Source organism: Ambystoma mexicanum, chromosome 4q, assembly GCF_040938575.1.
Source record: "Ambystoma mexicanum isolate Mex_15411 chromosome 4q, UKY_AmexF1_1, whole genome shotgun sequence".
Taxonomy (NCBI): domain Eukaryota; kingdom Metazoa; phylum Chordata; class Amphibia; order Caudata; family Ambystomatidae; genus Ambystoma; species Ambystoma mexicanum.
Window position 1 is genome coordinate 1,108,627,313 of NC_090928.1, and position 12,598 is coordinate 1,108,639,910.

Sequence of the window (12,598 nt, forward strand, 5' to 3'; positions counted from 1 at the left end):
GGACCGTGCCGCCACCTGGGCCCGGACCTGGGTCTTCCTTGCCTGATCACTTGACTGTGACAGGCTCAGGCTGCACCGCACGCAACAACAAGTGACTTACCTGCTTTGCCGGCTGGGACTTGGTCCCCTGTCGGGCCTCACGGTGGGGGAGTGGGGCGGGTGCGCACATTGGCACCCGTACAAATGAAAAAGCAGGCAGAGGGGGCCTGTGACAATGCTGGGTTGATTATTACATGTAAATCATACCTTTACTGTATGATAGGGGAGCACGATAGCAAATCTCAGATGGAACCAGGAAGTTGTTCGTGTATGTACTTTCCTCTAACGAGGTCTATGTTTTTGGTTTCCTAGGAAACGAAGGATGACGAGAAGGGGGAACCCAACGGTTACAGCTGGGCATACTGAGCAGCTGAGAAACGAAGGCCGCTGTTGGGCGGTTGTTGTGCCGTTGCACATCCGTTAACACTGAAGTTCATGTTTAAAAACAGTTAATCTTAGCAGTCGGGTGAAGCTGATGAAAGGAACGAAGCAAACAGCGCCGTTACGCTCCAAAAGGTGGTGAGGAGAAGGCGACCGTTGTCGCGAGTACCGAAGGGGAGGGAGATACGCACCTGACTCGCACGGAGGCTGTTATCGAGGTGAGCGAGTGAAACCGGGGAGCGGAGACGACATCCGAAGTAAGAACGGGGTGTGCTAAAACCCCGTAGCTGCAAAGAGGGAAAACGCGATCTCAGGAGAGGCGGCTAGAAGCATTGGCAGTCGTCGGACGTAAGAGGGGAAATGAGCCAGCTGCCGCGCCGCAGAGAACAGTAAAGTATTTCCTTCCAACGCTACCTAGAGGCGAAATAGAGATGCTGAGTGAGCCCCGGCGGAGTGGAGGTACGTGCCTGAATGAGATAGATCGAATTTAGCACCTGTGGAGAGAAAGGCTGAGAGCACAGCCAGAGAGAGACGTTTTAGAGAAAGGTGGAAGTGAGAAGTAATACTACAGGAGTGAAAGACTTGACAGGAAGAGTGCCAAGCCAAATAGGTGGTCCCAGATATCCTGTTAACTAAGAAGAAAGTGTAGAAATAAACAACAACATCTAGATGATGAGGATAAGAGCGACCAAACACCTTAAAGCCTGAACATTTTCTTTGTCATAGTAGAAAAGAGTAGAAAGTTAGAATTCTGTATTAAGAAAGATTAAGAGAAGAAAGAAAGGTAAAGACAAGTGAAGTACCAAATATACTTTAACGACAGCTGGGAACCAAATACCAAGCAAGTGAAGAACTTGAACTATTCATTGAGAAGAAGTACGACAAAAGAGTCAAGAGAGAGAGAGAGAGCATAATTTAAAGGAACAGTCTTACCCTAAGAACTTACCTGTTTGCAACAAGCTTGATACCACGCTGACGAGTTATGTCCTGAAATTCTGGGAAAGCTGAAGAAGACGTATCCTTTTTTTCCAAGTTCCCTAAAGAAACGGAACCCCCCCCCATATTTATGAACAATAAAATAATTGGACTCTACTTTAGTCCAACCAAACTACTTATTGGCTAAGATCTGGGTTTTTTTTTAACACAACACGTGTAGAATATCACAGGGCCCCAGGAAGCAACTAGGCCGCACCACGCAGTGCAGCAGGGCAGGCTGTCTCTCTCACAAGTCAGGACCGACGGCGCCACGCCTCAACACCTTCACTTCACAGTAACTCGTGAAATGAAGGTGGCGCTGCGCTGCCTCCTGTGGCAATAACAACACGTCACCATGTAATTTCACTGGCTCAGAAGAACAGCCAATGAAAACTGCACATTCTGTGTTACTATACAGAATGTATCAAATACTGCATAGTAACAACAGAATGGTAGATTTCATTGGCTGTTGTTTGTAACAGTTTGTTGTTCATTGCTATTGCTTGTCCCTCCCAGGACCAGCCAGCAATGGCCTGCAACCTGCAACCACGAGAGAGATCAAGATCAGAATGACAAATCCCAATGATTTATAATCAAAGCAAAGTGAAGTGGAAGAACAAACAAAGCAATTGCACGTGCGCTGGCCCCCCGCATGAGTTCCGGTGCCCAAAAAAGAGTGCCGGTGTTGGGCACTGGCAACCACCCCCACAAATTAAGCACTGCCAGCACCCTATTGTAAGAGCGTGTGCTGAGTCTAGAAAGTATAAAATGTAAGTAAATTCAATTTCATTTCACTGCTCTTGGAAACAGTAGTTTATCCAAGAGAAGGTATTTGAACCTTTGGGAAATCTGAAAGACTTCCCTGTGCCACTGCACTGAAGGTGCTGTGTGACACAATGTAAAAGATGATGCTTATGGATTTTGTCAGATTCCACAACCAAAAGAAACACAGAAAACACATTAGAATTGAATTAAAAGTATAAAGTCCCAAGGTTCAGCAAAAGAGCTGGGCTCTCTAAGGTAGGAGGAATTTAGCACTAAACTGAAAATTCTCCCAAACACCATCTCACCTAAAGCGCAAGAAAATACCTGAGATTCGTAGTTGCCCTTTGCCACTACCAGTTCAAAGTCATGCCATTCGGTCTGTCTTTGGGACACTGAGGTTCTTCAAGCAGTTGGCAGTGATAATGGCTCACCTCAGGAGAGTAGGCGTTCATGTTCTGCGATGTGTCTTCTAGCTCTATGCTTTTTTCCTCCATCTTTTCCTCTTAGAATAGAACAAGAGTAGGGGTCCTTGTCCCTTCAGGTGGTGGTCGGTTAGGAGCAATAAAGGATAGCGTATAGTGATACTATCCTTGTGTCATTTAACATCAAACAATGATATGCGTGTGTATTACGATGTCCCTTTGGACTGTTTGGTTTTTCATATTGCTCTAGTTATTTCTTTTCAGTTTCATGTGTGACTTTAATAAATTTGATTGTTGATTTATTCCATGAATCTGTTATAAAAATGTATTGGTTTACTCAATGAATTTGTTAAAAAAATATATTTAGCTAAGTTCTCAAGTTGATAAGCAGAGCTACATTAATTGTTCAGTCAAAGTGATTCCTATATAGAATGTAAACCACTTTATGGTTTGTGAATTAACATGTAGGGAACATTTTCTTGTGCCGATTCCCTATCTCGACATCTGGCTCGTACGAGCTCACTCCTCAGACCAGGCATCAGCAAATATATTCCACACGTGTAGTCTTTTGCATAGTTTAGGCTGCTCTTTGAACTTCAAGAAGTCTCAGATTTACCACATATAAAGTGGTACCAGACAGTCCCACCCACTTCCTGAGCCACACGCATACACAAAGGCATCGCTAGCCCGCGAAAGCAGCCGATTTCCCGGGCTAGTTCATGACCTTATGGAGGATTTCCTGACCTGAGAAGGCAGGAAGCAGGCCAAACAACAATACGGCCGAAGGACAAGCGAAAAAAATCTCATGGCACAGCCATTTTAGGGCAGTAGCTGCGTTTAGTAGCCATATGCAGTAAATGCTAATTTGCATACTAAAAATAATGCAAACATTGTAAAAAGGTATCTGCTGCCACTCGATTGTATTTAGGCACACATAAAAGTAACCAAAAAACCCAAGTTTAAAAGACTAGAGAGATGCAAAAGTATTGCCACTGCATGCATTCTAAGATGTTGTGGCACTGTCAGAAAGTTTCAAGAATGGTAAATAGACAAAAGAGAAACATTGCTACCCAGCACTGATAGTCTGAAGGAATGATCTGTTTCCCCATAACAAAATAGGCAAAAGGCCAGGGGAGTGAAGCTGAAGGCTTCACTTCCCTGTAAAAGGTCAGGAAAGTGTGATGAATCAGTGATGATTCCTCCCAGAAATCTGGTGTGGGACCCTCCTCATGTGGCCAGGGAAAGGCAGGCGCTTCCTGACCCCGACCCTGTGGGTTGTATACTGCGGGAGGATAACATGGGGGGGGGGGGCAGACCAGGAAGACTGGAACAACCCCCTATCTAACTTTCCCTGTAATTGCACACTTTTTATGGCTATTTGCCAAACTGCAGTAGTTGAAATAACTAACTTTAATGAAGAGGACTACACATTCCAGGATCCCAGAGGTACTGGGACGAGGAAGAGGGCTGAAGAGGCATGCAGATGTAGTTGGGGAAATTAAGCCTAATGGCCATTGCAGTAATCAGGCAATTGAGGCTAATAGCCCACACCTGAAAATAATTACTGAACCTGGGAGGTTTAATAGGCCCCCTCTGGTGCAGACAGAAGGAAGCTGTGGAAGGAGCTGGAACATTGGCTGGAGTTCAAGCTGTAGCAGTAGAAGTAGAAAGAAGTCACAAGGCTGGCAAACAGTCCTGTTCCCAAAAAATCTGAAGTTCAGAATCTGCTCAGTGGAAGACGTGCAGGAGAAACAGTTTTCCCCATGTGAGCCTGATTGCCTTAGTCGCCAAACTGTGGACGTGCAGGAGACTAAAGCAAGAAGCAAGTGGCAAGCTGAGGCTCTTGGAAGGAAAATAACTCCCAAAACAAGTGGCCGGTCCGGAGAGACCCATGTAGGAGAAAGTTGTGGGTCCCCAATGAGCCAGAAGCAGTAGAAGTTGTAGTGTCAGTCAGGAAAGCAGTTCAACCTGCAAAGCAAGTGGCTAAGAAGCCGGTGAGTGAAGCACAGAGTTCTAACACATTGCGCAAGCCTTGCCGGTAACAGTATCCTCCTCCTTGTTAACTCCTGTATGGCTTTTTGCGAGTAAAAGTTGTTTGTTGCATCCAAAGTATTGTTAACAATGGAAATGTAACACGAGTATACTGTGAAAGATCTATTACTCGCGGAAGAAGCTAATGTTACTGAAATCCATTGTTCGATTATTAAAAGACTGTTGCTGTCTCACAGAGTGGTCATATGTCCCTAATTAAGAAGAGGGAACGCTGCTAAAACCATAACCGAATACCTAACCTTGACAAAATACGAGTTACAAGCTATGAAGTGTGAAAACTACATCAAAGAGAGGTCGCATGTGCCTCAATTTGATTCCCAAAGGCAGTCCGAACTGTATCCTTTTTCTTTACACGGGAATACAATTTTATATCTATCCTTAAACTTGGAAATCTACTATAATGGGAGGTTGCATGTGCCTAATTGTGTTTTCAACTGAAAGACTGAATATTATACTGTATCTAGATGTCCAAATTCCACAACGAGGATGCATTGCACGATTCACAGCCCCAGAGCTTTGAGAGGGCCTTGCAAAGGTGGAGTCCCCACACTGGATGATATGGGCCACTTACTGGCCCACAACTCTTCTGAGCTCCATTAGGACAGTCAAGATGATGCGGCCCACTAATTCCATTGAGGGAGCCACCTTGTAAGGACTCCCCATCAAATGAAGACCAGAGCTTCGACTAGAGGTAGTTCACTGAGACAATGATTTTTCTTGCAACAGCTTCCAGCATCTGCCTACAACATCCCTCTCCTCTTGAACTGTCATTTTGTTTTAATAATTATTTCACACTGCTGTGCAATGTATTTCTAAGTAGTCCTCCATTTGGCAAAAAAGGCAAGCAATTTGGATTAAGTCAGAAAGCCACGATTCAAATCCAGATGTTCTGTTTCCAAAGTAGGGTGGCCTATCTGTTAGAATACTTATTTTCCTCTCCTCCTTTTACCATTTTATACACCATTTCCTCTGACCCTCCTTTTACCTTTGCTTCCATCATTTTCCTTCGCTCATCATTGCAGGTCATTGGAGGGGTGTTGTGGAGATACAGTACGAGTGCATCAGGCCCAAACTTCTGTCAGGCTTCTTAGCAAGTCTGTAAGAAGAACCTCTGAATCTCCTTCAAGTAGTACCATAGTGGGGTTAGAAAAGAGGCGTCCACAATATTCTATCCAAAATAGAACCGCATGTAATACCATTGCATTGCTTCCATTCTCTGTGTCTTGTATACCATCTTTTAGAGCTTGCAGTACATCAGTTATCTATAAAGGGTTAACCCCTCCATCCTCTCCTGTTCTGTATTGTCTCTTCAGTACCAGCAATGCTCACTGTAGCTACATGCAAAACAGGGACAACCTACTGTCATTGCAACAGAAACCACAGGTAGTTTTCGGGCACATTTTGGGGTAGTGTTGCACATTTTATGACAATGCGCTTGACATCCCTTCTGCTCCAAAAAGTCTTGCCATATCCCCAACCATACTAATCATGTTGGTCTGTCCTGTGATTCTCTTCGTTCTTTTGGCCTGCAGAAGCATGGTAAGTCCCTAATCAGTTTGAAATGTTGGTTTCATGTTGGGACAGCAGGCATTGTACCTGACAAATGTAATGTTGAAAAATAGATACAGCGGGTGATAAAGTTTTATTTGTTGTTCTCTATCTACCATATCGGTAATCCTTTAATTACTGTAACTGTTTTCTATTAGCTAAATGGCCCAATGTTAACTCCTTTAAGCAATGTTTTATTTGCATTTTATCAGTATGTGGTTCTTATTGCTATTGTTTGTATTTGTAGAGATTATCCGTGTTGGTGACAACAAGAAAGTTCATCAGGTTGAGCTCATACCACAAGAACAGCTCATCGCTGTCATATCGGGGCGAAATCGACACGTACGACTTTTCCCCATGGCGGCGCTGGACGGCCGAGAGACTGAGTTTTTCAAGCTGGCCGAAACCAAGGGCTGCCAGGCAATTGTGTCGGGACAGGTGCGGCATGGAGCTCTTACTTGTCTGTGTGTGGCCATGAAAAGACAGGTCCTCTGTTATGAACTTAACCAGAGTAAGACGCGTCACAAAAAGATCAAGGAGATTCAAGTCCCTGGGAATGTCCAGTGGATGGCCATTTTCAGCGAGAGACTTTGCGTGGGTTACCTGTCAGGATTTGTAAAGTATCCCTTGCTGGCTGAAGGGAATCCATACAGCCTCCTGCATCCGGATGACCACACGTTATCTTTTATAACACAACAGCCAACGGACGCTATCTGCGCGGTCGAAATATCAAACAAAGAATATCTGCTGTGTTTTAGCAGCGTTGGAGTTTACATCGACTGCCAGGGACGGAGGTCAAGACAACAAGAACTGATGTGGCCAGCAACTCCATCGTCTTGCTGTAAGTGTCTGGGCTTTACTTGTCTTTGTACATTCACCATACCCCCAAACATGTTCATGATTTCATTTTAGTGACATATGTAATGGTGTAGAAGTAGGAGACCAGCACACAGGTGGCATGCTTTTTGGCTATAGACTTTTATTTGTGAGCAAATCAAAGAGAAAACCCTATCTGACCCAAGTTCTAAGAGGGGTTTCCCTACCTCAACTAAAACTAAGGAAACTGTCAGGATGTCAGTCTAAACCAAAGAGTCCACTGTCCTGTGTTCAAAACCAGCCCTTGCATTATAACTTAAATAAGAAAGAGCTGTGGTCTTCTTAGTCCAGATGAATGGCTCCCTTCTTCTGGACGACAATCCAAAGTTCAGCTCTGGGTGTTGCAAACAAAATGTTCTTCACCAGGAATGTAAAAAGTCTCAAAAAGGTTCCTTGAGTATATTCCAGCAAAGCACACAAATCAAAAGTCTTGTATCTTTACAGTGTTAGGGGGATGACTCGCTCCACCTGACCTCTCTGGTTTCTCAAGGATTCTCACAATGCCAGGACAAGTGTCTTTCTTCTCTTGGCCTTTAACAGTTGTTTCACAAAGCCAAAAGGGCACTCTCTTCCTCTTGGCTCTTTCCACAATGTCCATGTGGTCTTTCTCATGTTCATGTATATCGCCCTGGTCTTTCTCATGTTCATGTATATCTCCCTTCCCCTGGTCTTTTTCAAGGCTCCTCAGGATACCATGAGAATGACTCCCTTCTCTTGGCTGGTTCTCACAATATTCATAAGACCAATGTGTATGTCTCCCTTCCCCTGGCCTTTCTCAAAGTGCTCTTCAGGGTCCCCAATGTTTACTTTGTTCACAGTCTACCTGGTTCACTACCCTACCAGGTACTGTGACTATGATGATGATCCCGGAGGCAATTTGTCATTGGCTGTGTGTCACAGACCCTTCTCAGTTCCTCTTTTTCCTCAGGGGATACACCCGGTTTACTATCCTGTCAGGCATTCCCCCTTGTTAGGTCCCAGACCATGCTTATTAATTTGTTTCTTCGTCTCGGGCCCCAGACCCCTTTTTGTATTTGTTTCCTTCTCTCTCTCTCTGGTCCCAAACCCTTGTTGTATTTGCCCCTATGGGTCCCAGACGCTTTTGGCAAAGGTTTCTCTCTCTTTTGCGAACTCCCACAACCGTCCCGGTCTCCCCAACTTCTTCTGGGTGCTTACCAGCGTCTCACAGTTGCGTAGGGCTGATGTTAAAACAGCTCCATGAAGGAATGACAGTGACTATAAGACTGAATCAATCCGGTCTTTTCTCAAAGTTCTTTCTAAGAAAGACTTGAAGCAGGGGTGCGTACTTGCACCCCTGCTTGTTAATTTATATCTAGCCAACCTACCCCAGAAATAGCCCACCCCGTATTAGTTCTCACTTGATTGCCTAGTTAATGTATGCGGATGATACTGTGCTTTTGGACAGTACTCCAATTGGACTTAAATGTTCATTTACAGCATCATATGAATACTCCCAGGCCATCAGACGCAAACTCAATAAGCAAAAAACAAATATTATGATTGTAGGTAAAAAAAGGCATAGGCATAGGGCTCCTTTAAAATGATCAGCTGTTATGGCCATAGAACACATTCAAAATAGCTAAGGCCCTATAGTCCTTGACCACCTCCTCAATGCCTCTAACACATAGTGTCCCATACAATGGGTGGCCAGTGAGTTCTCACCGACCAGACACAAGTTGAGGGCGCCACCCACCCTACTTATAAAATATAATTTAAGAAGTGGTATCAAGAACATTCTTCTAAGATCAAAATATTTATGACAGAAGAAAATAAAATGGATGACACTCTCTGCAATGTTCAGACAGTGGCCCTCATTACCATTCCGGCAGTAACCTTGCTGGTAAAACCGACAGATAGCTTCCAGACCCGTAATGATTTACCGGCGCCTGACTTGCCGGAAACACTGGGGCATTACATTCCCGGCTGTCCGGTAAGTCAGGCGCCGCTAAAATGTTGATCCCCATTCCCATAGAGTCCAGTAGTTAATACTGGTGCCGGTGCTTCCATGAAAGTCTGCGGGTGGGTGCCGTTTCACCCAGCTAGTCAGAGCTGGCAGGTGGGAGGGCACCCGCCCCGCAGACTTGTACTGTGCCAGTCTGGAAACAACGGTGCCGGTAAGCTAACAAGCAATGTTGTAATGAGCCCGGATGTGGATAATCCGGAGAGCAACCTGAGTTCCATTTGTTTCTTAAAGCAGCAACTGGGGAGGGTGCCCATATGTAATTTCATATAAAGCGTTCTTGTGGATTTGGGCTGATTCACGTCAAAATGCTGCTCAAAACCATAAGTTCTCTTCAAAAGTGAGTAACTACTGAGACCATTTGGCAATGCCAATTTTTTCCAAGTTTTCCTTTTCCTTCTTTTGGCATATGCCACATAAGGTGGGGATACATCCCCTGCACAGCATGATCGTGCGTGGGGTTGCTAAGTATATGTTGTCAATTCTGGTGTTCTCTCTTTGTGGTCCTCTAAATTGGTCCATTTTACCCCTTGTTCTACACTCTATTCTTTTGAAAATATGCATGCTCTCTCCCTTCGTGCTCTTTAGTTTTCGTCCCTTTCTGCGTCTGACATTATTATGCCCCAATGTGTATGACTTACTTTCCCGCATCATCAAGATCTAGTCTACAACTTTCTATGCTTGTCTGTTATTACGTCATCTAACCTACCTCCAGTATCCCTTGATAGAGATCCTTCTATTTTCTCTTGGGTTTTATACTTCGTTATCCCTCATTTACCTATATTAATCCCCAAGTCTTTTCTCTATGCCTTCTGTGACTCTCACATCAGCCCATGATGGTATTATTGGTACCCCTTGCAGCTCCCTGCAGGGCTGCCGTGAACCTCTCTCTTCCTCAAGTCGTTCTTGTGCTTTGATCAGCACTTTGCTTTTATGACATAGATAATCTTTCTCGTCATCTGTTAGTCCCCTACTTCTGTTCATTTCTTCTTCCCTTCTCATCTCCCCTCATCCCCTACCCCTCATCTTCCCCTCGCCTTCTTTGCAATCTATGTTCTTGCATGCTTTACGCTTCTACCTCCTCTCGTCTCTTCTCTTCTAGTCCCTCCTCTTCTTTCCTTGCCTCATGCCTTCTTCATTCTTCCCTTTGCTTTAATTGTTTCTCTTTATATGCTATCGTCTTCCTTTTCCCGCTCTTCTCGTTTTTCTTGATCGAGTCCCATCAATGCCCTTATCCAACTTGAGTGATATCTGTCGTCCCATCCATTTGTTCTGTGCTATTGTTATTCCCTTAGCTTTGTCGTTTATTTGTTTGTTTCCTTGCTCCCTCCTCTATCTCCATCCGTTTATCAGGTCTGTCCTTCCTCTCATCACGCTGTTACTTTGATTGCATGTCGAGATATATTTGCGTCTTTGCTTTTGCCCCATTCCGCATTGTTCTCACTGTTAGAAGTAGGAGGCTCATATGTCGGATTAACGTATCCAAACGCTGCTTTCAATTCCCTTCTCCTCTGTATCTACACTCTTGTTTTCAGGAGGGGAAAGGGGACCCAAAGGTGTTTTATCCTCCCTTTTATGCTGATTAAGCATCCACTACTTCTCCGCTAGATCTTCTTCCTCACTCTGGTACATCTTCCATAGCTCTAAAACAACCAACCTTTTCTGTAACTTATTTCCCTTATTATGTAGCATGCAAACACGTCATGTCGCAATACAGTTTTTGACAATAAACCCTCCTGAGGCCATGACATGAGTGTCTTATTAGTCGTGCCTCAGACCCATTCCAAATGATATGTCCTTATTTTAGCTGTGTATCTTGGCGATGTCCTGCATAATTGTACAAAAGGAGTGTCTCCTATGATGACAAGTCGATTCCGACTGTCTATACTTACCCTTTTTTTTATTCTTCTCTTTATGTTATCACATATACCGCACTGATCTATTTGAGCAGGCACCATCAATTGCCGCAAGAGAAGCAGCAGGGAGAACATTGTTGCACAGGAAGCCTGTCGGCAGCAGGCAAGCAAGCAGAGTGCTGCCAAATGCTGGAAGGCTGCTGAAAATGCTGTCTGGACAAAGCCGGAAAGCCAAAGGTCGGCCATAGTGAGGTTGAGGGCAGCGCAAAGCTGTCTGGAGACCCAGGAGACCAGGCAAGAAGCGGAGAAGGGGTGGAACGCTGTATCGAGCCGCAGGCAAGCCTCAGCAACAACGAGACGACACAAAGAATGCAGGGCAGCCAAAACAAACCAATGAGCCCAAAAGGGACGAGCGGCACACCATGGGGAAGGTTAAGGGGTCTTTTAAAGCAGGCGAAAAGCCGTGTAGCAAAGAGTAAAAGCAAACAAACGAGATGGTGGCGAGTCGCTGACCCAGTTGATGAAAAGAACATGGACACGGCTGTTGCCTAGTAAGTGTACAAGTTTGAAACCAGTCTAATTTGTGGAAAAACAGTGTGAAAAGTCCTAGCAGGAGAGTAAACCAGGCACTGTGCAAGTTTAGAACCTGCACCCAAATGGATGTGTGGAATATGGTGAAAGGAGAAGTAACTTGTTAAGTCCTGGCAGGAGAGTAAACTAGGCCAAACTGAATGTGAAGAAACTTAAAGAAACTTGTTTTTTAGGTTTGGCATGAGAGTATACCAGGCAAATCGGAATATAAAGCAAATATCGTAAAGTCCTGGTAGGTGAACAAAACAGGCCAAAGTGAATGCAAATCTGGACATCCTCCTTGGAAGAGTGTACAATCTGGGGAAACATACCCCTCTGAGTGGAAAAGTTGTGAAAGAACTGTGAATTATAAACTGGAGAAAGTCGGAGGGTGAGGAAGAACCCTTGAGTATGTGATGCTAGGGGAAGGTGATCATACCCCCTTCATTGGAAAGTTGTCTTTTGACAAAGAAAAGAACTATAGTATAGAAGCTGAAAATGAGAAGAAAGAAAGAAAATCTTCCATTGTTCTGAGAGCTGTAAAGCCTTGGCTGCCTTGTTGTAAGTTGCTGAATGGGTCAAGGAAAAGGAGAGGAACCCTTGATTGTATGAGACACATGGGAAGGGAGATAATACCTCCTGCTTTGAATAACTATGTTACTGAAGAAGAGTTGTGGAGAAATAATATTGTGTTAAGTAACTCAAGGGAAAGAGGAAGAACCCTTAAGTATAAAAAGACTAGGGGAAGGAAGTCCCTATGAAAGATTTAACAAGAGACGTCACGTGAACTGAAGACTAGTGATTAACAAAATTGGGGAAAACAAGTTGTGGTACTTGTACAGCGTAAGGGGGAAGGAATGCATAACCACTGAAGGAAAAGAGTACACACAAGTGAAGTAAAAAGGAGGACCAGAATCCGCTAGCTATATTGTTTTCAAACAAGGAAGTAGCTGAAGACCTCCCTAGGAGAAGGGCAAGCCCTTCCTTGGAGAGCTGTGGGAGTTTGTGGAACGTTGATCATTTGTGCACCTTTGAGAACTTTGTTAAAATATTAAAGAGGACTACAGATGGCCAGTTGAAAGACTTTTTCCCTTTGAATCTTTTCTTAGGTTTAGCTTGTAAAGGTAGGATTC

At 44.3% G+C, this 12,598-nt stretch overlaps 1 protein-coding gene across 2 annotated transcripts in view; it reads left to right on the plus strand.

Annotated features, from left to right (window-relative positions):
- Positions 1 to 12,598, plus strand: part of CDC42BPA (CDC42 binding protein kinase alpha) — a 1,600,792-nt gene that overhangs the window by 1,463,041 nt on the left and 125,153 nt on the right. For both annotated transcript variants that reach the window (XM_069608679.1, XM_069608678.1), the window contains one exon: positions 6,430 to 7,023. In XM_069608679.1, coding sequence (XP_069464780.1) covers positions 6,430 to 7,023 — 594 coding nt within the window. The remainder of the gene's footprint in view (positions 1 to 6,429; positions 7,024 to 12,598) is intronic.